Genomic DNA, 26,244 nt, shown 5'->3' with positions numbered 1-26,244 from the left:
CTCTTAGGGTCCTGAGAATCAGACAATTTGAATCACATCAGAAATGTTATACTGTGTCATGAAGTGATATACCAATGAGAGATTAAAAATAGCATCAGAAAAGCAATTTGCTTTGCCATTTTTATCAAAGCAAAAAAGCAGAACTGAAAAATTGGTCAGTAAACGTAGGTCCTTATTCAGTTTCTTTAGCCAAAATAAAAACGGAGCAGAACATCAAAATTAGTCCTGGATTTTAAGATTGATTCTGTTTTGTTTTGTACATGATTTAAGAAAATCATCCTTAATGCAGCAACATTTTTGGATTATAAATAAAAATATTAGTATTTAATTTTCTGGTACACTAGAGTGGCTGTGGTAGTTATACCCTAATTTTTCCATAAGTGACTATATACATGAGCATGCATGCATATTGTGATTTCTCCTTTAGTTCTCAGAGTATGCTGCAGTGAACTCCTGAACAAAACAGTGACAATGAGCAATACTTTGTGTTTATGTAGCTGTAACAAAAGAAATGTCACCCCAGCCATTCTCTGTTTGGATCTGGCTGCAGTTGAGACAGAGTTTATAAATGGACACATTACTTGAAATGTCTTAAACTCCAAAGAAAAAAATCTTTTATGCACTTCAATAATATATCAACCTGTGAACTGCACTTTACAAGTTTAGTTATTTAAGTTATATAATTTTATTTTCAATTGTGATTCTTTCCTTTGGATGAACCCTAGATTTGGAAATAAACCAAAGACTACACATTTTAAAGGCTTTTTACTCATATTATCAATTTATCCTTCAGCAAAATGAGTCAAAAGACCTCCCATTAGTGCTATTTAAGAGGTCCCTTTTTTTAGTACCCTACTCAGTTTGGTATTGAAAATTGTTAAGGCTTGCCAATGGATAACAAAATGACATTACTGATATTTTTGGATATGTTTCTCCATCATTTCTTTTGCTATTGTGTTTAAATGTCATTTTTATAGTGCCACCTTGTGTCATTTGTAGATTGTTCACAGTATTAATGTGTATTTAAGAAGGCTGGGCCCATCCGGCCAAAGGGTGCTTTTTTGTCCTAATTATATCAAAGAGTCTATATAAGCTACAGGCAAAATGATACCAGATTTGCATTGTACTGTCAATAGTTATTTCAAATTTCATAGATCAATGTCCAGAAATATTTTTCTATTTTAGACATGTATTGCATTTGCATCTCCATATGCAATTCTTATAACAAATCTCTTAAATTTTAGGTACCTTGACTAAGCTGAAATGCAATTAATACCATTTCCCCCTCTGCCATCTAGGTTATTCAGCAAAGAAATGAAGAGTGTGATCATACTCAATTTCTAATTGAAGAAAAAGAGTCAAAAGAAGAGGATTTCTATGAAGACCTGGACAGATTTGAAGAAAATGGTACCCAGGAATCACGCATCAGCCCATATACCTTCTGCAAAGCTTTTCCTTTTCACATAATATTTGACCGGGACCTAGTGGTCACTCAGTGTGGCAATGCCATTTACAGAGTGCTCCCCCAGGTAAAATGACAGCACACTTTCTTGGGGCCTGAGGCTAAAGGTCATAAGATGCCACTGTTACACGTGGCCATCTGTTTATTTAGCCCTCTCACTAGGAATCAGGTAACACGACATCCTGTATATCACAATTTGAATTGTAAGCTACGTATATTTGAGCTTACTGCAACTTTTCCTAGCACTTTTATTTATCTGTTTCTGTGTTTTAAAGTTTTTACTTATTTTCTCTTTATTTGAGAGGCAGAAAGAGACAGAGAGAGAGCATTTCCCATTCAACTGTTCACTCCCCAAATAGCCACAACAATTTGGCCTGGACTGGGTCAAGCCAAAACCAGGAGCTGGAAACTCAAGCAAGATCTCCCATGTGTATGGCAGGGACCCAACACCTGAGCCACTACCTGCGCTTCCCAGGGTGAACATTTGTGGGAAGCTGGAATGGAGAGCACAGCTGGGACTTCCACCCAGGCACTCTGATACTGCATGTGGTCATCCCAACAATGTCCTATCCAGTAGGCCAAATGCTCACCTTTGTTTCTTTTGTAATTGCTTACAGGGAGTGCAGGTAAATTATGAGGGAAATGTGTACTTGTTTTAATAATAAACTAGCAGACTTTCACTTATGTATTAATCTTGTAAACATTCATGCATAGTGTTCAAAATAAGTCATGGACATTTTCAGGAAAGAAAAGAAGGAAATTTTAAAAGCTATAAAGAGGAAAAAGGTAGAGAATTTCATGGGGTTTAGCAGAACAAGCAGCAAAGAACAGTGTTTTGGAGAGAATCTACAATTGACTTACATAATTCTCAACCACCATTCCATCCTTTTCACATACTCCTCTTAGCTACTGACTTATGGAGTTATACATGACCTCTGTCCACTGTTACCTTTTGCTTGTAATTAAAGAGACTTGATAATTCATGGTTGTTTCCAACAGGATCAGATGTAAACCTGCAAGCAGCTTGGTGCTCTGCCTGGGCTCCTGTGCTGGCTCTACCTCTCTTCCTTACACGACTTTCCCCTGTGCTGACATTAGAGTGGATAGCACATCCAGATTGCTTAGTCCAGTGCCTGGTTGATAAGCAATCAAAAATGTCACCAAACATTATTATTTGCTCTTCTTTGATAAAGTGAAAAAGAGGATTTGCAGATGTTTTTGATATTTAAATTTTAAGTCATAGGCATTTAACAATTCATGCTACATTTCAGAAGATAAATTTTGGGGGCTGATGTCATGGCACAACAGGTTAAACTTCCACTTGTGATGCTTGCATCCCATATCGGAGTGTCAGTTCAAGTCTCACTTCTCCACCTCCGGTCCAGCTTCCTGCTGATGCACCTGGGAAGGCAGAGGAAGATGCCCAAGTACTCTCCTCTGTGGCAGACCCAGATGGATGGAGTTCCTGCCCCTGGCTTAGACCTCACCCAGCCCTGATTATTGCAGTTGCTTGGATGGTGAACCAGTGCATGGAAAATCTTTCTTCCTCTGCATCACTCCCTCTCTCTTTCATTCTGCCTTTAAAATAAATAAATCAAAAGATAAATTTCCATTCTTTCTTAAATAATTTTGAAAATGTTTATTTTCTGTTAGCTTATTTTGCATATTGGCCATCTGAATCCATATTAGGTGTTGTGTTCACACAATTATTTGATTGTTACTTACTAAATTGCCTAGTGAAGATTGGAGTCTATAGTTGAGGTAAGTTCCCCACAAAATACTGTGTTTTTCTAATTTTGACCATCATCAAGCCAGTTTAATCTGATGTGAGTGGCAAAATCATAAAAATAGTTTTAACTAATGCAGTCTCCTCTGTTTTTATCTTCATTTTAGCTCCAGCCTGGGAATTGTAGCCTTTTGTCCGTCTTCTCTCTGGTTCGCCCTCATATTGACATCAGTTTCCATGGGATCCTTTCACACATCAATACAGTTTTTGTGCTGAGAAGCAAGGTAATGTAGATATTATTTCATCAATTGTAAGCAAGGCATGTTACAAATTACAAGTGATCAGGAGGGAATATCAGCTAAGCTGCTATCACGTTCTGTTACATGGAGTGATGTAGTGAGAAAACCGAACCTCCAAGGGAGACCTGTTTACTGATCTTTGGCTTGCCTGAGGAGGAGTTGAACTCTCTCTGCTGGTCAAACTTCACAGAAGTAACTTCTAGAGAATGTTGTGCTGGGGCAGCTTAGTTTCACATAATAAAAGTGACATATTTTACTCTGCTCAGCTACAATGCCTTATTTTGGAAATCAGAACTAATAAACTTTTTTTGAAATTCATCTAAAGTCACTGATTCATTCTTCTTTAAATTGTTTATCATTCTTGGTGCCGTTTGTGTAGGAAAAGAAAAATGATAGGATATTCATGCAGTTGGTAATTTAGGTCGTGTCCAGACCTCATAGTTTCTATTCTTGGGATAAATTCAGCAAAAGCAATTTTCCTGGAGTACACATTTTCCAATGGCCATAACTACATCTATTTTATTTTCTGGCAGAACCTTGTAATACAAGGGGTCTGCAAAATGTTTATGGAAAATGTGTAATATGAGAAAACTATGCATGGGTTTCAAAAATGTTCGCACCAAAATAAACTTAATTTTTAACTCAGTTTTCCCTAGACTTCTTGAAGTCCACTTGTGTATGTTATAAGTCTACTGGAAAAATCAGGGAGAAAAGATTCACAGATGAACAGTAGCCCAGCTGTTGCCTTTGTGAGTTCAAAGGCGACCATCAGTTTACTTTTCTGTGGGGTCCTGAGGGAGCCACTGCACTTACTGCCCAGCAGAACTGATGAGACGCCCTCCCCTGTTCTAAAAGATGCACTTATTTGCCCTTATGGAATTGTGGGAAATGAAGCTTGGGTGTTGTTCTGTTGCTGAATTGTTAACTTAGGGAAAAAGCACTAATGCATATGCATATCTTACCTTTAAAGGAAGGATTGTTGGATGTAGAGAAATTAGAATGTGAGGATGAACTGACTGGGGCTGAGATCAGCTGCCTACGTCTCAAGGGTCAAATGATCTACTTACCTGAAGCAGATAGCATACTTTTCTTGTGCTCACCAAGGTAAGAACCTTCATATTCATTATAATGAATATCAGGACCCATGCTAACTAGCAAAGGAATTCATAACATTTTACTCAATTTTGTTTACATATGCCAAAGGGCAATTTGATTTTATAACCCTTTTCCATCACAAGGATGATCTCACTGAGTATTTGTAATGAACTCAGAAGAAATAATGTGCTTTGCCACAGCTAAATCTATTTGAGGAGTATTAATGTCATTAGACTGTGGACTATCTGTTCTGCAGTTAGCTAATTCATTACTTGTGTACCTTATAAAGAAGAATCATGTGGAAAAACAATTCTGTAAAATGCTTAATATGATGGCATGTAGAGATGACTATTTCTATAGCAGTATGGTACATTAGTAAAAATTATGAAAGGATTGTATTTCTGGATTTTAACTATTTCACATTAAATATTTAACTACTTTAGTTCAGATACAGTATTCAATCATGCTATTAAATCAAAATTTATATACAACATGTTGTTTGTAATAAATGTCAAAGGAAATTAAGTTTATGTCTGCATTTTCCCAATTTGATAAAGCATTTTACTAAAAGATATGTGGGTATTCAGAATATGAATAATATCTCTCAGCTTTAGAACAGTAGAAAAAGACACTTACAGGAGTTGTTTGGTGAGATTTTACGTATTAATAACTATGTATAACCAAAATGTATGTGAGCTGTCTAGTTGTACACTCAAAGAAGCTAATGTTTTGGTGGAGACTTGGTTAAAAATTTGCTTCAAACTCCACCGTGATCTATTTTCACTTAGAGTCTGTCTTAAAATTTCTGAAACAAATTTAACAAACTTTGTAACGATACCTCTAATATTGTTGGTATAGTATTAAAGATTACATAAATCAAATACATGTATTATCAATTAAGTACATTTGACATTCATTAAATATTATTTAATTATATATTTAAAATTTATAATTTTAATATATGAGGCTGTATAAGAGTTATAATTTTTTTCTTGGAAGTATATATGATAAAAATAAAAATGAGGGCCGGCGCCGTGGCTCAATAGGCTAATCTTCCGCCTTGCGGCGCCGGCACACTGGGTTCTAGTCCCCGTTGGGGCGCCGGATTCTGTCCCAGTTGCCCCTCTTCCACGCCAGCTCTCTGCTGTGGCCAGGGAGTGCAGTGGAGCATGGCCCAAGTGCTTGGGCCCTGCACCCCATGGGAGACCAGGAAAAGCACCTGGCTCCTGGCTTCGGATCAGCGCAATGCACAGGCCGCGGCGGCCATTGGAGGGTGAACCAACAGCAAAAGGAAGACCTTTTTCTCTGTCTCTCTCTCTCTCACTGTCCACTCTGCCTGTCAAAAATAAAAAAGAAAAGAAAAATGAGAAAACTAAGGAATAGAAATACTTTTTCTTTGTTAATAATCTGCACTGATCAAATGGTGTCTCCAATGCCATCAATAAGTGTTTTGTTCTGCCTCTCTGTGGGTTGAACTGCAGTGAAATGACAGCTTCCCAGCAGGGACAGTTTCTGTTCATGGAGGGGAAGGTTTTTTGGGAAACGCAGGCAGAGAGGCAGAAAGCATGGAGGCCATCTGTTAGTTGCTGTATGTTGCATAGTAAGACATTCACAGAATGTCATAAGGGATGTGCTCATCTGTGTTGAAAGATCCATAGAGATCAAGGAAAAGAAGATTTGCTTAATGCCAGGAAGCTTAGTTTATGTTTAGAAAAACACTTATTTTAATCATTCATTAAAATAATAGACTTTTTTTAGAATAGTGAGACCTTTTTAGTATGATTCAATTTTCCAGTTCAATAGGAGCATTTTTAACCATTCATTTCCATGTAAGTGCATTATTTTTCCCTCCAGCTCATGGGCAGATCTTGTATACCATTTGGCAAATGATCTGGCCCTGATCCAGATGGGTGCCTTCCTGCAAGTGAACTTCAGCTTGCATACTTATTTTATTAAAATCTAAAGAGATGATGGGATTAATTTGTAAAACCTTTAATTATTTTTGTTTTCTAGATTAATATGCTGATATTTGCTTTGACTTTTGAGGTTTTTACTGAGACTGTGATGCAGGGAGAATTTTTATTAATCTACAATTCATTAATAAAGTCAGTACTCAGTTTTGTCATTTAGAGAAATTATTCTGAGTAACCAAAAGTAATTCTTTTGTGCTTACAGATTTCAGGTTCATAGCATAATTCTAAGACAGTTTAACCAATGAATACATTTTTAAACAGTAGTCAACTTTTTGCAGATATTCACTGAATCAAAAAAAAAGTATATGGTCCCAAAATGACATAAATTATTAAAATGAATAGAATTCAGCAAGATCCAAGAATGTTTCAAAAATGAGAATTAGTCAAAGAAAATAGAAACAGCAGAAATGAGAACCAGAGGTAAGAGTAGCATGTTCAAGCGCATACCACAACAACATTGACAGCCTTAAAATGTGTGTTGAGGATTGGTTTTATACCTTGTTGTAGACTTTTATTCACTTTGTCCAAAAGTGAAAAACAACTACTTGCTAGATTCATAGAATATGTTAAGGAAAAAATGGACCAGTTTATCGAAAGAAGCAGCATTATTCTTAATAAAAGAGAGAAGAGGTTTTGTTTCCTCTCTTTTAATGAAGAAGAAGTGAAAACACAATAAATAATAACATTTTCTTGAACACCTGAGCAGATTTCATAGTGTCGTGTTCTATATGACCCTTCTATTTAGGCTGATGGCTCCAAAGAGTGCAACTTGGCAAAGGTGCATCTCAGTCTCACTGCTTTTTTGATAGATCTTTAAGTACTTAGGAGGATAAAGTCCTCTCATTCACTGGATCCCCCCAGTTCTGTTTCTTCAGCCTGACTTTTGAATGGGAGGACAGTCATCAGGCCCGGGGTTGTCACTGATTCTTGCCCCATTTCTCTACGGCAGCGTGATGAACCTGGATGATTTGACAAGGAGAGGTCTGTACCTCAGTGACATCCCTCTGCACGATGCCACACGCGACCTGGTTCTTTTGGGAGAACAATTCCGAGAGGAGTACAAACTGACACAGGAGCTGGAGATCCTCACAGACCGGCTGCAGCTCACCTTAAGAGCCTTGGAAGACGAAAAGAAAAAGACAGACACGTAAGAATGCAACCCTTGTGGTCAATGAAGGGTGTGCATCGCTCATCCTTCATGTACTGGGATTCTGCTGTTGTCAAAACTGGTAACCAGACCAAAAGGGTGCAGGACCTGGGGTAGCTCTGCAGCAGTATGCAAAACCTTCCACGTTGCTTCTAAAAAGAAATTATGTGTAAGAAAATAAATCAGTCTTAATGGTAGGGGGAGATGTATCTTCTAATTTTAGAAGCCAAGTTGAGAGAACAGATGCCAAAACTTGTCTCTGCAAGTTATGAGAACAATCCAAATCTGTAATTGAAGTCCAGCTCTTCGTTCATTCATTCATTCATTCCTCCTGTGCTGATCTTCATCGTGCCAGGGGCTGGCCAGGAGCGAGAGTTACACTGAATAATGAACTTACGCTTGGCAATTATGTTTTAAAAGGACTCTTTTTCTTGAACTATGAATTGCTTTAGAATTTGGAAGATGTTAAACTGATAATTTATTTTCAACAAACTAAATTCATCTTTGAATTTCATTTTCCCAAGAAATTTTAGAAGTCCCCTCATACATTTGCAAAAATATCAAAATGTAAAATGATTCTTGGAGCAGGCATTGGCATTGGAGATAGCAGTTAAGTCACTCTTGTTATACCCACATCCCATATCAGAGTACCTAGTTTGAGTCCTGGCTCCAGCACTTCTAATCTAGCATCCTGCTAATGTATTCTGGGAGGCAAGAGATGACAGCTCAAGTACTTGGGACCCTGCCACCCTCATAGGTGACTGGGATCAAGTTCCAGGCTACTGGCTTTGGCCTGGCCCAACCAGGTGTTGGGTGGGGTTTGTGGAATGAACCAGTAGATGGAAGGTCTCTCTCAACCTATGTCTCACTCTCTTTACCTTTAAAATAAAATGAAAATAAACAAAACTTTTAAAAACAAATTAAAAAAATACAACTATTCTTTTTCTGTGAATAGTGGATTCCATTATAAAATATTGGGCAAGCAACCAATACAATATTTAATTTTAAAATAATGTATTTGATAAATATGCATTATGGATGCTACTTGATTTTGGTTCTCTATAGTAAATAAAAACACTACATCACTGGCATTCTTACCCAGGTTCTCATGTGTTCTTTTTTTTATTATTTACATACTAGAAAGCTATCTTGTTAGATAATTGAGCCAATCTGCCTTACTTCCCTTAAGAATTGTTTCAGCACATTTTGTACCTAAACGATTGCTTTCCATGTTTCTAGCCTTGCTTCTTCCAACAGACCAGGAACCCAAACTTGGGAATTGTTGGGAACAGGGCCATGGACTGTTCTTTAAAATGGGCAGCTGACAAATTCTCATCCCAAGACGACATTGACTTCCTGAAACTCCCTGTGCTTATTCAGAGTTGTTGTGCTTCAAGAATCCTTATATTATTTATTAGATTGTTAGATTCAAGTGACATTTTTATTGATACTGAATTTTCAAAGTGATTTGATTATAAGCCATTCTTTTTATATTTTCTTTAAAACCAGGCAGTTCTGTCCACATGCAATATTCAAATAGAGCTTTGACATTTTATAACATAGTCTTCGCTTCAAAATTAAAAAAAACACACACACACACACACAAGACTGGAGAAATTCCATTAGGAACACCAAGAGCTCAGGTCCGTTCTATATATTTATACTTCACGCTTTTGCTTTAGGGAAGAGAGAGGCAAGGAGGTCTCATTTGTCCCTCTGTGTCTGTTGCCCAGAGCCTATGGGTCTCCCCTGTTTCTGCTTTGTCCTCTCCTGCAAGCTTCCCTCACAGTGGCTCTCCCCCATCCCACCCAACAGATTGCTGTATTCTGTTCTTCCCCCATCTGTTGCCAATGAGCTGAGACATAAGCGTCCAGTGCCTGCCAAAAGATATGACAACGTGACCATCCTCTTCAGTGGCATCGTGGGCTTCAACGCTTTCTGTAGCAAGCACGCGTCTGGAGAAGGGGCCATGAAGATTGTGAACCTCCTCAACGACCTCTACACCAGATTTGACACGCTGACTGATTCGCGGAAAAACCCATTTGTTTATAAGGCAAGTCCTGTTTAGCGCCCACCTGCAGGGCCCTAGTTGAGTCTGCTTTTCTGAGTCTTCCTGGTGGGGGCGCTGCCAGTACAGTTCCCTGGCCAGCTCTGCAGCTCTGCTACAGCAAGCCGCTGGGTAGTTAGTATTCATCGTTTTCTTAGATAGCTACCTCTTGGAGAAAACTTTCTTTTCCTTGTAAGCAAGGTGAATGTTTCATCCAGTAGATGAGTTCCAGGTTAAAATTAAATACTCAGTAACTCACTCACTTGCACTTAGGTTAAAAAAAAAAAAATCTGTGCAGGTTGTTTATCACATGTAATATAAACATGGCATTCATTAGTGCTCTGCAAAAAGACATTTTTAGTAAAATGTATAAATGCTGTGTACCATCAAGAAGTCACAGAAAAGGAGGAGGAGGGCACTGGCAACCCAAATTTACTTTCAGATAACATCGGCTTGAAGATAAACATTTATAAGATATTTCTGCCTTTTGTTTCAAGGGCAAATATAATAACTGGAAAAATGAAGTCAGTGGAATATTGCTTCGTAAAGGCAAGAATGTTAGCTAAACCATCCCTAAGCAACTGGGGTACTATAACTCCAGGACTATTTGTTTTACAGTGGGTTTTGAGGTACAATGTAACACTTGGTGTGCACATAATGAAAATAAATGGATGGAGCGCCAAAGTTCCGGCAATGGTTCTTGTGCCATCAAACCGTCACTAGTCTCAGGGTAAAGACAATACATTATTTTAGTGACTTATAAGTGGAGCAGAGGTAGGTCGGAACTATTTGCTTCCTGGAGTAAAAAATAATTCGGTGTCTGCATATACCTCTAATCAAAGACCCCAAGTGCTACTGAGTGTAAATCCTAGTTAGAAAGCTTCCTCTTGTTGGAGCTGAATGTATCAACATTTAAAGAGAATTAAAGGAGCGGAGCAGTTTAAAGTTACTGATAGTCTTGGGAAAATACTTGTTTAGTAGGATAGCAAATACCACATTTTCATGCTAATTAATGGCCCTCCGTGTCTGTTGTGCTGTGTTAGGTGGAGACTGTTGGTGATAAGTATATGACTGTGAGTGGCTTACCAGAGCCATGCATCCACCATGCAAGATCCATTTGCCACCTGGCCTTGGACATGATGGAAATTGCTGGTCAGGTTCAAGTCGATGGAGAATCTGTTCAGGTTAGTAAGTAAAATAGAAACCATAGTAGCAGCAGTATACCTTGGTTAACAACTAATTCATATTCTTAAGCAGCTAACCATTCATATGTACAAGAAAGGGTATCTTTGTTATCAGGGAGTATATTTTAAAATTAGTATTTTGGGTTTCTTGTCTCAGGCTTAGAGAGTTATTCTAAACTTTGATATATACAATTTAAGCAACATGGTAAAAGCTCAGAATTTATTTGGGGAAGTGAGAGAAATACAAAGGAGTGTGAGGGCTTTATTTTATTTAAGGGCGAGGGGGATCAGAAAGATGAACCAGGAGTTCCATACCAGGCAGAAAGCAGATCAGGGGACCACATGTATGAGTCCACAGGCAGGATGCGTGTGGGCAGCCACGTGGGCGGAACCAGCCGCAGATACCGTGGCATGCGGGTGAACAGAGCAAGAAACAGCCAAAGGGCTGGGTGCCCAAGAGGCGCAAGGGAGAGCAGGGAGGCCCCGGGTGCTCCTTGCCTCTTATTCACTTCCAAAAAGGGAATTGGCAGGTGGGCGTATACAGGTGAGATCAGGTAGGGGGAAGGGGGGCATGGTCTCCAGCTCAGCAATTTTGATCAGTCTAATTTTATCTGCTCAATGTGGGGGCCATATCATCTTGACAATACGGCTGTAATATTTACAGAGCCATTGTATTAGATTCTTTGAAAGAGATGCAAGTTTGCCTATTTGAAAGCATCTAGACTGCCTCAGGTAATAAATGATGAGGATGCGGTAACGCTTCCTGCCCCTTCTATCTGTGTTTTTTGTTTTTTTTTTTTTTTTTTTTTTTTTTTTCTCTTCCTATGTGTCGTATGTAGGGAGATTCACATCTTGGAAATCTTTAGACTTCAGATGTGTCTCTTGGGGCAGAATGTTCCTCTAGAGAGATTCTGTGAGGGATGTTGATGTTACCTGTAGTATGTTTGGAGTCATCATAGAGAATTCTTGCAATTGTGTACGACAACTCCACATTTTTCTCTACTATAAAGTAAGCGAAAATGCATGTGGTAATGATAGGAGTTACTAATGAAAGCTTTGATGTCTACAGATAACAATAGGGATACATACTGGAGAGGTAGTGACAGGTGTCATAGGACAGCGGATGCCTCGATACTGTCTTTTTGGAAATACCGTCAACCTCACAAGCAGGACAGAAACCACAGGAGAAAAAGGGAAGATAAATGTGTCTGAGTATACATACAGGTAAGAGAAAATGTCTTGTTGGTATTCACCTCCCTGCAAGACAGTGTGCCTGGCATAACTGAGAGTGATGACTATCTTTAAACAGCATTCCTTTGTTCCTAAGAGGACTGCTTGTGTTCTGTTTGAAAAGACTGTGTAGTTACTTCCACCCTAATGAGTCCACCATATTAGCCGTCCGTGACATGACCGTTGTGTCTGAAGCTTTGTGTTATAAACGTATCTTCGTATGAATCTCGCTTCTCACCTCTGTTGTCTTTTCCATGTGACCTCTGGACCCTTCTGTGCCTGCTCCCGGCGACATCTTTTAGATGCCTCATGTCTCCAGAAAACTCCGACCCACAGTTCCACTTGGAGCACAGAGGCCCAGTGTCCATGAAGGGCAAGAAAGAGCCAATGCAAGTGTGGTTTCTATCCAGAAAAAATACAGGAACAGAGGTATGACCCCAGGAATATGGGGAGTTAAATGATAACCACTGAAAACATGCTCCATCTGGAAAGAATACTTGCTTACAGAAATCAACTGTTAAGTACAGCAGTGGAAAGAAGCATTAATGAGCAATGCAGCGTAAGAAATACCTTTTAGGGGATACACTTTTGGCTGCCTTTTGTTCCCTAATGAATTTTTTAAAAGATTTATTTATTGGGGCTGGCGCCATGGTACAGTAGGTTAATCCTCCCCCTGCGGCGCCGGCATCCCATATGGGCGACGGTTCTAGTCCCAGCTGCTCATCTTCTGATCCAGCTCTCTGCTATGTTCTGGGAAAGCAATAGAAGACTGCCCAAGTCCTTGGGCCCCTGCACCCGCATGGGAGACCCGGAGGAAGCTCCTGGCTCCTGGCTTCGGATTAGCACAGCTCCAGCCATTGCGGCCATCTTGGAAGTGATCTAATGGAAAGAAGACTTTTCTCCCTGTCTCTCCCTCTTACCATCTGTGACTCTACCTCTGAAATAAATAAATAAAATCTTTAAAAAAAGGATTTATTTATTTATTTGAAAGTCAGAGTTACACAGAGAGTGAAGGAGAGCCACAGAGAGAGAGGTCTTCCATCCACTGGTTCACTCCCCAAATTCCCGCAACAGCCAGAGCTGCACTGATCCGAAGCCAGGAGCCAGGAGCATCTTCTGGGTCTCCCACGTAGGGACAGGGGTCCAAGGACTTGAGCCATCTTTCACTGCTTTCCTGGGTCATAGTTGAGAGCTGGATTGGAAGTAGAGCAGCTGGAACCATTGCCCATAGGGGATGCCAGCACTGCAGGCAGCAGCTTTACCCACTATGCTACAGTGCCAGCCCCAGCCCCTAATGAAATGTAACCAGGGCACTAGATTGAGAAGGTCTGTTCATTTTGGTTTTTTTTCTGCAATGTGTCTCAGACACCACTGGGGCAAGTGGGCTATGGGGGCACCGCATGAGCCTCTCTCCTCAATCCCCCAAGCTAGTTCTGAGATCACCATCTGGGCTAGGCAAGGGCTACAGTTCTCGAGAAGGTTCTTAACCACAAAGCTTAAAATTCTTTCAAGGGCCACAGCATCTCCCTTCAGATGGCTTTAGGAATATGCTTGAAATCCTGGTTCCTTGTGCGCTTTGCTTCAGCCAGAACTCCTGTGCTGCAAAGCACTGGGGAGCACCAGGCCATGCAGACTGGAGTGGTGCCCTTCCCAGTGCCTTTGTCCACACCAAGGTCATGCCCAGCCCTTTCTGACCCACACCTTGCGACATCACATGCAAATTCGGTAACCCTGTTCCACTGTTGATGTGTGGCGTGGCCACAGAGAATAAGACTCTGGAGTATATTTCTGTTTCTCTGTGTACACATTCCCTAAAAATGCTCTTAGAGCCTAAGTCCTAAAGGGATGGAATGCCGAGACTTTAAATATTTATCTTTCTCCTGCCGTTTTTACTTTAAATAATTTACCTATGGGGCTGGGATACTTACTGAGAAAGCAAACCATTCCTTGTATGTTGGTTGTCTCTGCTGGGCTGCCCGAAGAATCATTTCACTAGAATAATGATGAGAATAATTTATAGACACCATAAGGTGCGAGTGCAGGTCTTGCTCTAAGAGAGAGATAAATACGTGTAGGGCATAATACAAGGCTTGCGATCACGGCCTGCCAATCCTCCTTTCTTTCACTGTTTCAGGAAACGAAGCAGGATGAGAGCTGAATCTCTGAGCCTGCAGATTCGGCTCCAGTCATCTCCTAACACATCAAACCCACAAGCAAGTCTTCCCGAAGAATACAGATGCTTCTTCTCCCCTTCAGTTATCTCAAGCCTTCCTCCTGGGTATATCTCTCATTATTATTCCACTTCAGTTCTGCTGTTGAGTATTTTTAAGGTATTTGTATATTATCTAGTTTGGCTTACAATGTGAATGATGTCAATTTCATATGTCTTAAAATCTACTACAAGCATTGCCTACATGGTGATCCACTAGTAGTAGGCACCCAATAAATATTTGTTGAATTTAATTAAGTGAAGCTAAACAGTATTTGACCATGTGAGTGTATATATATCATGGTTTGCCAAATCTGTTTAGTATGCCATATATATAAATATGTATATTTTAATGACTATATGACAGTGTTTATATCATGTTGGTGTATATCATCATAGAAATCATTTTCTAAAGGAGTGATCTCTAAGTTTTAGGAAAAATGCAATTTATTTTCTAACTCCCAAAGTAAGAGTTAATATGCCATGCTAAGAAAATAGTGCATATTTTGATGTATGCTAATTTCCCACTGGGAATATAGAATACACATTCAATTACTAAAGCATTTGGTTGCTCATTCAAATCATGTGGCAATTATAGTTCCTCTAAAATGCTATCCTATGTGTTGTATCCCTTGCTTTCAAACTCATTTGCCACATGCAGCTGTTATAGAAAGCTGAATGATTTCATACTGAGTATTACACTAGCTTGGGCTCAATGTTAGGGACTCTCACCACATCCAAGAATAAAGCTGGAGAAGTACTGCTGGGGTCCTCCTGCTAACCAGAGCCACCCTTAACCTTTTATTCCCAGAAATGAGATTCCTTTTCCTAGCTTTGAATAATGTGATTATATCCAGGGCATCATATTCAGAAAAGTTAGTGTAATTTCAACATTAAAAGCATTCTTTTTGGAAAAATTGGCTGTTGTTCTTGAATTTCTCTAATAAGTTATTAATATCAATCTTTATAAAATATAGTACGATGACTTTTGTGTCAAAATGTTTGTCTTAAATTTAGTATTTCATATCAGCACCTAAATATATGTATAAATGTTCCATGTTAAAGTGTAAAAGAATCTACAATAAATTATTTTTTCCACTTGTCTCTAGATACTTTTTATTTCAAAAAAATGATGGTAACATTCTCATTTATAGTTCTGTTAGTGCCACTTTGTGTATAAATTTTAGCATTGTACTTAAACTTTAATTTTTATTTGCCATTATTATACATTTTTAATAGTGCTTCTTAAATGGGCATATTCTTAAGTGCTAATTTTGGCACTAACAAATTGACAAAAAGCAAAACTCCTTATTGGGGAGATACACAGATAGATATGAAATGACTTCAGCCTCGTTAAGTAGCTCACAACATTTTAGGGGTGGTAGAAAAGCAGATAATTAAAATATTTGATGCTTGTAATGATGAAGTATATTCAAGACAAAGAACTTTGGGAATGAGTAACCTGGGAGATTGGGAGTGAAGCAAGAATAATCATTTTGCCTCTTTTAAGGGAGAGTCACGAAGGCTCGAAAACTACAGTTGACAGGACCACAAAACGCTCATGTAAAATTGGAATTAAAAAAGTGTTTATTTGGTGTAAAACAATTTTATAATGTGTTCTTAATTTTTTAAAGAAGTGTTTATTTAATTATTTGAAAGGCAAAGTTACAGAGATGCAGAGACAGAGAGAGAGAGAGAGCGAGTGAGAGAGGTCTTTCATCTGCTGTTTCACTCCCCAATTGGCCGCAATGGCCAGAGCTGCGCCGATCCGAAGCCAGGAGCCAGGATCTTCTTCTGGGTCTCCCATGTAGGTGCAGGGGCCCAAGTACTTGGGCCATCTTCTACTATTTCCCCAGGCCATAGTAGAGAGCTGGATTTGAAGAAGAGCAGCCAGGACTAGAACCAGTGGCCATATGCAATGTTGGCACTGCAGGTAAAGGATTAACCTACTGTGCCACAGCACCAGCCACCATAGTTTTTTATAATTTGCATTTTTCATGAACTTTTTGAAGTAACTTTGTGCCTGTTGTAGGGATTTGGGAGGCATCAATGAACAAAAGAGCTCTGCCCTTGAAAACCATATATTCTAATTTTTATAACATGGATGTTGGCTTTTCAAAGTACTTATTTATTTCAAAGATACAGGAAGAGATTAATCTCCTACCCACTGGTTCACACCCCAAATGCCAGATGTGTCTTGGATGGGCAGAGCAGGAGATGGGAATCAGAAACTCAACCCCAGCTCCCCTGTGTGGATGGCAGGGATCCAATCACTCGAGCCATCTCCATCACACCCACGGTCTGCATTAGATGGAAGTTGGAGTTTGAAGCTGGAGGGATATTGAACCCAAGCACTCCAGTGCAGGACATGGGAATCTTAACTGGCATTTTAACTGCTATGCCCTATGTCCACTCTAGCCTGAATGTCTTTTAAAAAGTCTGATTTATTCTGACTAGATGTTCCTGGCTCAGGCGTTCATTATCTCCCACATGAACAGTTACAGAATCTCCCTTGGAAATCTGTCTACTTCCTATCTGTTCCCCCTTCATTTCACACCCTCGAATTGCTACCAGAGTGATAAATACCAGCTCCTCCTGAGACCACATGGTTGCCACTCATTACTTGTACACCTTTGCAAAGAATACAAAAACTGTCCCCTTTACTAGCATGAGCTGCTTGGCACTTTTGTGGCGTTATCCTTTGCTCTCTCTGGAATGCCTTCCACTCACGCTTTGGTGGAAAACTCGTTTCTCTTCCAGACTCAGCCCAGTTTCCTCTCTTTGGAGATTTGTTTGCCTGAGTCCCTTTTGCAAGTTTAGGTCCTGCATCCCCTGTTGTCGTTATGTACATGTTTCTGAACTTACAGTTGAACACACTCTTATGTACCTGTATATTTCTGAACCAGTTTATTATTTTAAACTTTTTAGTTTCATTGTCACTGAAGGGGCAGAAAGAATTTCTTGTCTGCTTAATTTTTTCTTCTCCTTTGCTAGTGGCTCTTGGAACCTCTAGAGGGCAGCAAAGAATATTATTTGGAATTGGGGAAGGACGCAAATCCCATCGGGGAGCTCACCCTGGGCTTCCAAAGGCTACTTCCTGTGTGCAACCCTGAACCCTCCCTCCTCAGATTCAGAGATGTCATAGAAATGATTATTTCTACCAAGTATGATCATCTATATAGAGCGAAACCTCTTTACAATTATCTTGTTCAGAAATCTCACACAGCTGTTTCCTGTTAATTTTGTAGGCAGCTATAGAAGTTGCAAAACAAGCAGTTTGCGTAGAAGAGATAGCTTTGTGCATTATTACTATAAGTGAACTAAGTTGCATGTAATTCATATTAAAAACTACCAAATACAAATGAGAAAGTAGTGTTTTAGAAGGAGAACATGAATAGCACTTATTTTACATTCACAAAATAAAAGTGCACCTTGTCTTCTTTGCTACTTCTACCGTGTAAGAGAGTAAAAATGCAATGAAGATTCATAAAACAAAACACAGGACAGAGAATCAAGATCCTGGGTCCACTTCTGTGCCCTTCACAAGCTATTTAACCTCTTAGGACCGATTTCCTAATACATACATCCAGATGATCTCTTAAGTTAATTCCTGCTACAAAATTCCATTATTTTTCTAGGCAAAAATGCCACTGTGTTTTTGCTGTAGCTTTGATCCTTTTTTTCTGACTGGTTTAACTCTAACTAGGAACACTGACTAGATAACTGAGGGATTTGAAAGCTAACCTCCAGGAAATAAACAGATCTGAGGTAAAAGCCTGGTGAAGATTTGTTTTTAAATAAAATCAGAATGACTAACCTCACACTAATGTAGAAGACTATGTATTTCTCTAAAATGGGTAACTGCCTTAGCATGTTAGCTATGTTCAAATTCTCTAATTAAAGAGTGGGGTTTTTGATTGCCTAAAAACAAGGGAAGAAAAATTTATATAGTGCAGTCATTGTCTTTCTTCTCACACAGTAACTGCAATAGAGTAGACCCCAATACAGCTTAAATTACCCAACTATCCATCATCCTTTTGGACTGAAAACTATCTCTTAAAAATTAAACAGTGTAAGCATCAGTAAATGCTACATAGTTTGATTTTATTAATGTAATTATTATTAATGAAGTTTATTGCTCATTTTATAAAGTGATAACAGTTGCCTACCAGGTAACTTTATTTATCTGAAAGACTAACAGAAAGAAGGGAGGGAAAAGAGAGAGAAAGAGATAGAGAAAGAATCTTTCCATTCACTGGTTCACTCACCAAATGACTGTAACTACCAGTGCTAGGCCAGGCAAAGTGAGGGACCAGGAACTCTACCCAGTCCTCCCACTAGGGTGGCAGGGATCCCAGTACTTGGCTCATCTGCTGCCTTCCCAAGCACATTAGCAGGGAGCTGGACTGGCAGCAGAACAGCCAGGACTCCTGTTGACAGACACTCTAATGTGGATGCTGGTGTGCTAAGCAAAAGCTTAACTCGCTGAGCTACAACAGCAGCCCCTACTAAGCAGTTTTAGATCATCAGGGGAAAAAAAGTCACATGAAACTATTGACTTACAAAACACTTCCTTTAAAAAACTGTAAATACTTTCCCTTTGCGGTTTTCCTTATAACATGAATCAATTTTAATATAATTTGCATGTACCCATGGGATAAGGCAATCATAAATCCGAACAACAACGACTAAACCTGGCATGGTGATTATAGTTTTGAGTGTTGGGAACCAAATAGAATTTGTTTATATTTGTGTAAAAATAATTACAGTGTAAGGGCTGAACACTGCCAGGCAACTGGGATTCTGAAGGGGTATCGTTCAGGAAGAGTTTGTTTCCAAGGATCTAAAAGAACATGAGGTCAGTGCCTGAAGAAAATAAGTCTCAGGAAGTATGTCAAGGTCAGGCTCAGGATCTGACAAAACACCTGGTGACCCATTAAAACGAGCCAGGAGTTTGAAAAGTTACAGGGATGAAGGATTTGGGGGGTTAAGTGTGTCTGGCATGTGAAGGCTTTTTCCACTTGTAAGATGCAGTGATGTTTTTGAAATGTATCTGGTTAATGTGTTCATATCCCCGGTTGTAAGTATAGAACAGGGTGTTAAATAGTGAGGTGGTTGTAATTACTTGATTTATTAGTAGGAGATATTGTTCTTCAAAGCATAGTATTTTAAAAGTCTATTTATAAAAATTGCAGAAGTAGCCTCAGTCAGCACAGTCTAATAGAAATGTAACATGAGACAAAAATATGAGTCAAAAATGACATGTGTCTTTAAATTAAAGATTTCTCATAGCCAAATTTCAAAAGGTGGGGAGAAATTGGTAGACTTTGTTATAATATATTTTAGTTAACCTGGTATAGCCAAAATAATATCATTTCTACATGGAATCCATTTAAAATTGTCAATTATGTATTGTACATTCTTTATTTTGTCCCGTATCTTTAGAGTTCAGTGTATATTGTATGTTTTCAGACCACTGAACTTCAGACTAGCTACATTCCAATGTTTAGTGGTCAAATGAGGCTGGCATGCAAATCCAGGTAGAAAGGCTACTGATTAGATCTTCCTTAAAAATTATTAGTCATTTGATGTTTGATTGCTTGTTGTCTGATTGTCTTGTTATTTATAAAAACAAAACAAGTAAAGTAGCTGAATGGTTAAAATTGCAAGTGGCCACTGTGTTAAAAAAAAAAATCATGTGTGTTTATACTTTTATTTCGATTTACAATATGCAGTTCTGAATAGAGCATTTCTTTTGAACTTTCACCTTCTATGTTTCACAACATAATATAAATGATAGCAAGAAGAGTAATAAAGGAAAATGAGTTCATTACAATGAGAGTTTCTAGAAAAATATTTAAGAAAAAGAATTTGGACTTTTTGGTAAGTTGCTAACATTAGCAAATTAATGTGGTTTTTTTTGTGATGATAAAGGATCTTAACATTTTCACTTGACAATTCTTTTGCAATATTTTTAATGGAAGCAATTATAAAGCACTAGTCAGCACCTATTATCTTTTGACAGATTTGAGCCTCTTTAAAAAGGTCTATTCATCATTCAGTTACCACCCACATTAGATACTTTTTTCATTTGTATTCCTGTTCTTTTCTTGTCAACCCAACCTACTCTTTTTGCACTTGACAGGAATAGTACCAAAGTTTAACTGGAGGAGAATCATGCGAAAGACAACTACCAGGAGATTTGCACGAGTGTGTACACGGGAGCCGTTTTTACTTGAGTTCAACAAAATGTACCAGAACCATAGGAACTCTTCAGATTTTAGCGAGAGCAGGTGTCCTTACCACATGCCTTTCTCTGAATTTACCAGAAGTTGTTACCAAAAGCTTGAGATGCAAGACTCACTCAATACAGCTCATTACTTTTTTTTTTTTCACATGTAAACCATTTTTAAAAGAGCTGTTTAAAAATATGTTAGTGCTATAATAAAAGTCATAAAACTCCTTTTTAACATTTAATTTCAGAAAAATTTTAAATTTACAAAACAAAAACTGTGACATAGTAGTAGGAAGAGTTCCCAAATGCCCCATACCCTGTTTCCCCTATTGTTAGCATCTCATATGGGTATATTTGTCACAATTGATGAGCCATACCCACCCAGGTTCCCCTACTTTTTAATTTTTATCCAATTCCTTCTACCCCCTCCCAGCCTGTAATAGTAAATATTTCTGTGTAGACTGAGTTTTGGTCATCTTTTTTTTTTTTTTTTTAATCTTCCACATATAAGGGACAACATGTGGTATTTGTCCTTCTGTGTCTGGCTAATTTCATGCAACATGAAGTCTTCCAGTTCCATCCATCTTGCTGCGAATGACAGGATTTCATACTTTGAAATGGCTGAATAGTATTCCATTGTGTCTATATACCATATTTTCTTGATTAATTCATCCAATGCTGGGTACCTTAGTTGATTCCATGTTTTGACGATTGTGAACAGTGCTGCTATAAACCTGGTGGAGCACGGATCTCCTTGATAGAATTAGTCCATGTCTTTTAAATCCACACCCAGCAGTGGGGTTGTTATATCATATGGCAGCTCTATTTCTAGTTTTGCAAGAAATCTCCATACTGTTTTCCACAGTGGCTGCATTAATTAAAATTCCCACCAACAGTCTATCAGGGTTCCCTTTTTCTACACCCTTACCAACATTTGTTACTTTTATGTATTTTTTATGACAACCAATGCTCACAGGGGTGAGGTAATATATCTCGTTTTGATTTGCATTTTCATGCTGGCTGGTGATTTTGAGTATTTTTGGCCATTTGTATTTTTTCTTTTGAGAACTGTCTATTCAAGTCCTTTGCCCATTTCTTGACTAGGTTTATTGTTTTTTGTTGCTGACTTTTTTGAGTTCCTAACATAATCTGGATATTAATCCTTTGTCAGATAAGTAGCTTGGAAATATTTTCCCATCTTGTCAGGTGTCTCTACTGTATTGATTATTTCCTTTGCTAGGAAGAAACTTCAGACTTTGGTATAATCCAAGTTTCCTAGTTTTGCTTTTGTTACTTGCACTTTGATGTCTTATTCAAGAAATCCTCGTCTACTCCAATGTCTTGAAGTGTTTCCATTATGTTTTCTTGTAGATTTCATTATTTCTTTAAATTTTTCAATTTTTTTCAAATATTTAATAACCAGAAAGAAAAATTATAGGTTGATTATATCCAATTTTCTATGTTGAACTATGTAAAAATATGTTCAATTATCTACTTATTTACTATAACTTTTAAATAATTTTAGAAAAAACTGCTTGATACTGATGAAATACCTTATTATAGTTTGACAAAAAGGAATTAAATTGAGATTGAAGGAGAAGAGGGAAATTTAATTTTCAAAAATGGGAACAATTGGGGTATCTCCATGACAGGGAAAGTTATTACTCAGAGAGGAAGAAATGTGACACTCTATTGAGAAACATCATGGCAAATTTATGAGAAAGAACTGCCTTGAGTAAGTATAATGGGAATGAAGGCTTTTTTATGATTTATTTATTTTGAAAGTTGGAGTTACACAGAAAGGCAGAGAGAGAAAGAGAGAGAGAAAGAGAAAGAGGTCTTCCATTCGCTGGTTCACTCCCCAGATGGCCTCAATCACCAGAGCTGTGCCAATCTGAAGCCAGGAGCCAGGTGATTCCTCCTGGTCTCCCATGTGGGTGCAGGGGCTCAAAGACTTGGGCCATCTTCTGCTGCTTTCCCAGGCCATAGCAGAGAGCTGCATTGGAAATGGTGCAGCTGGGACTTGAACCGGCGCCCATATGGGATGCCAGTACGGCAGGCGACTTTACCCGCTACGCCACAGTGCCGGCCCCAGGAACGAAGTTTTTAAATGATGTTGGATATACAAAATGCTTAGGCTGTCTAAGATGACAAGAGATTGGAAACTCTGAAATGATATAGGATAAGCTTTACTCTGGTAACTTATTACCACATATTAGATTATCAAAGGGAAACGCAGAGGTCTAGAAGACCGTTGTCAAATTCTGGGCATAAAGATATGGGTTGGGATGTGGCCCCCTGGGAATTGAGAGGAAAGAAGAAATCAGAGAAAATATCCAAAGAGAAACGACCGGATATGTAACTGGAGATGAACACACAGTCTGCTACAATGAAGGATTCATACCAAGCACATAAGTGGTCTTGTGACTTCCAGAAATCTCTCCTCATGTAGTGGAGACACTGTACTGGGATGTGCAGAGGAGAAAGACAATCTGGACCGCTGGGTTCTGGAGCCTCTCCAGCTTTTGTAATCCACTGATCCTGGCTGTCCTTGGGGTGGGGAACTGCTGTTACTCTCCAATGCAGCTAGACTTCAAATATTGTTTCTTTGTTGCTTTATAAACACCCCCAAAATGGAGGGGCAGGTGTTTTCTGCTATTCACAGTGCTGAGACTGATTGTCCATTATCTTTTATATGAGTGAAGTATATTGCTGTAAATTCTTGAGTTCCATAGGAAATTTGTCATTATGGCTGGAGGTCAGACCACAGAACCAACTCAGCTCTTAACTCTATCTCCCTCTATATATCCCCCAGAAATTTCCTAAACCTCATTATAGCAACTCCAACTGTATTTGATGCATAGAATTAGAACTACTAAGATGTTAATGACAACCAGGACTCTATCATCCAATGAGGTGCTCTGATTCCCTTTCCAATACATGCTAGATGTCACCAAACATCTCACAAGTTTTCTGATAATTCTTTACTTCTTGAACTCAGTATTTCTATCCTCTGTCCATTGTTTTTGTACTTTTTTGCAGATTTTTTTTAGAGTAATTGAACTGTGTATGTAACTTTCCCAAATTTGCATTATTTTACATCTGGCCATTCCATCTCCATAGGGATTTCCTTCCAAAAATACATCTTCATTCTAGGACTATTGTCCACTCATTTTATTTACACTTAGGCTTGTAAGAAGTCTTGTGTTGTGTCATTAACCTGCACTGAAGAGATTAAAATTTTGCTTTATACAGCTTACCTCAAGTAGTTCCATCATGTTATTTCCCCAACTTCTGGCAAAAGATGTCTTTCAATATAAAATGCATGTCCTGCTCCAGTGGTAGTTACCAGAGGCCACTTCCCACAACACTTCAGTTCCATCTGGGGTAGGTAGAGCACAGCCATACCACAGGCTTTGAGAGGCAAATTTTCTTTTGTTTTCTTTTTTAAATATTTATTTATTTGAAAGTCAGAATTACATACAGAGAGAAGGAGAGGCAGAGAGAGAGAGAAAGTTCTTCCATCTGCTGGTTCACTCCCAAGATGGCCACAATGGGCAGAACTGCACTAATCCGAAGCCAGGAGCCAGGAGCTTCTTCTGGGTCTCCCACACGGGTGCAGGGCCTAAGTGCGCCATCTTCCACTGCTTTCCCAGGCCATAGCAGAGAGCTGGATCAGAAGTGGAGCAGCCGGGACTTGAACCGTCACCCATATGAGATGCCGGCACTGCTGGCAGTGTCTTTGCCTGCTATGCCATAGCACTGTCCCCCCCCCCCCTTTAAGATTGATTTATTTACTTGAGAGGTTGAGTTACAGGCAGAGAGAGAGAGAGATGGTGAGTAAGGTCTTTCATCCTCTGGTTCATTCCCCAAATGGCCACAATGGAGCTGGGCTGATCCAAAGCCAAGAACCAGGAGTTTCTTCCAGGTCTCACACAGGGTGCAGGGGCCCAAGCACTTGAGTCATTTTTTACTGCTTTCCCAGGCCATCAGCAAGGAGCTGGATTGGAAGTGGAGCAGCCGGGACTTGAACCAGCTTCCACATGGGATGCTGAAGCCACAGGCAGATACTTAACCTACTATACCACAGCGCCAGCTCCAGAAGCAAATTTTCAACAACACATGATTCCAGGTTTCATTACGAAACACTGATCATCTGTCTCCCAACCAATTGCATATACAATGGGAAAAGTTCCTTGCCAATTCACAGCACTCTGGCCAGGGCATAGGAATGATGCAAAAGTGTTCTCAATTACTGAAGGCATATTATGATCATTTAATCTGCATGTAGTATTCCTACAAATGCACTCCCCCAGCCTGGGTCTCCATCACCACTAGGCACTAATCCTTCTTGCTTAAATATATATTTTTAGTAGTTCTAGGTTTAAAGAAAAATTATGCACTAATTACAGAGTTCTCACATACCCCTTCAACCATTCCCCATCTCCCACACTATCAATGTTTTGTATTATTGTGGTAGGTTTGTTGCAACTGATGAATCAATATTGATATTTCTAGCTAAATTTAAGAGTTGACATTGGAATTAAGTCTTGCACCTTCTGTGGATTTTAGCAAGTACATAATGGCATACATCAACCAATACAGTGTCATCCAGAATAATCTCACTGGGGCTGGTGCTGTGGCGCAGCGGGTTAAAGCCCTGGCCTGACACGCCGGCATTCCATATGGGCTCAGATTCTAGTCCTGGCTGCTCTTCTTCCAATCCAGCTCTCTGCTATGGTCTGGGAAAGTAGTAGAAGATGGCCCAAGTCTTTGGACCTCTGCACCAGCGTGGGAGACATGGAAGAAGCTCCTGGCTTCAGATCAGCACAGCTCCTGCCGTTGCGGCCATTGGAGAGTGAACCAGAGGATGGAAGACCTCTCTCTGTTTCTACCTCTCTCTGCAACTCTTTCTTTCAAATAAATAAAAAATAAAAAATAAAAGCAATCAGAATAATCTCACTGGTTTAGAACTCCCTGAGCTTTATTCATTCATTCTCTCCTCCTTCGAATCCCTGTCAACACTGATTTTACTTATTTATTTTTTAAAGATTTATTTATTTACTTGAAAGAGTTACACAGAGAGAGGAGAGGCAGAGAGAGAAAGAAAGAGGTCTTCCATCCGATCATTTACTCCCGAATTGGCTGCAAAGGCTGGAGCTGCGCTGATCTGAAGCTAGGAGCCAGGAGTTTCTTCCTGGTCTCCCACGCTGGTGCAGGGGCCCAAGGACTTGGGCCATCTTCTACTGCTTTCCCAGGCCATAGCAGAGAGCTGGATCGGAAGCAGAGCAGCCCATATGGGATACTGGCGCTTCAGGCCAGGGTGTTAACCCGCTGGGCCACAGCGCCACCCCCACACTGATTGTATTTTGCGGTCTCCAGATGGCAAAGTTTTGTAAGTAGTTGATGACAGTTTTCAGCCGAGTGGTCCAGTTTTCCCCTGGCCTTGTGAGTTTTATTATTTATCCATTTATTTGTTTTTTTTTTTTCCCCTGGACTTGCGACTTCTATTTATTTGCCTATTTATTTGAAATTACCGTTGACAAATAAAAATTATATTTAGACCATGCTTTTAGTAATAAAGCATCATAAAAAAGTAGCCTCAGGAGGAAACAATGTATCTTTCCAGAGTCCCAC

The 26,244-nt window shown here is 39.2% G+C and overlaps 1 protein-coding gene and 1 pseudogene across 1 annotated transcript in view; one reads left to right on the top strand and one right to left on the bottom strand.

The window, feature by feature from the left end:
• GUCY1B1 (guanylate cyclase 1 soluble subunit beta 1) overlaps window positions 1-15,476 on the top strand; it is a 53,702-nt gene extending 38,226 nt beyond the window's left edge. Inside the window, exons 6-14 of the mRNA XM_008267287.5 lie at window positions 1,299-1,529; window positions 3,356-3,472; window positions 4,458-4,591; window positions 7,505-7,702; window positions 9,518-9,755; window positions 10,793-10,933; window positions 12,003-12,157; window positions 12,466-12,592; window positions 14,298-15,476. Of these exons, the coding sequence (XP_008265509.1) occupies window positions 1,299-1,529; window positions 3,356-3,472; window positions 4,458-4,591; window positions 7,505-7,702; window positions 9,518-9,755; window positions 10,793-10,933; window positions 12,003-12,157; window positions 12,466-12,592; window positions 14,298-14,321 (1,365 nt within the window). The 3' untranslated portion in view covers window positions 14,322-15,476. The remainder of the gene's footprint in view (window positions 1-1,298; window positions 1,530-3,355; window positions 3,473-4,457; window positions 4,592-7,504; window positions 7,703-9,517; window positions 9,756-10,792; window positions 10,934-12,002; window positions 12,158-12,465; window positions 12,593-14,297) is intronic.
• Window positions 1-26,244, bottom strand: part of LOC138843473 (ATP-binding cassette sub-family E member 1-like) — a 1,090,710-nt pseudogene that overhangs the window by 935,269 nt on the left and 129,197 nt on the right.

Source organism: Oryctolagus cuniculus, chromosome 8, assembly GCF_051225735.1.
Source record: "Oryctolagus cuniculus isolate XC-2025 breed Fujian yellow rabbit chromosome 8, ASM5122573v1, whole genome shotgun sequence".
Classification (NCBI taxonomy): Eukaryota; Metazoa; Chordata; class Mammalia; order Lagomorpha; family Leporidae; genus Oryctolagus; species Oryctolagus cuniculus.
This window is presented reverse-complemented; position numbering and strand designations above follow the sequence as displayed.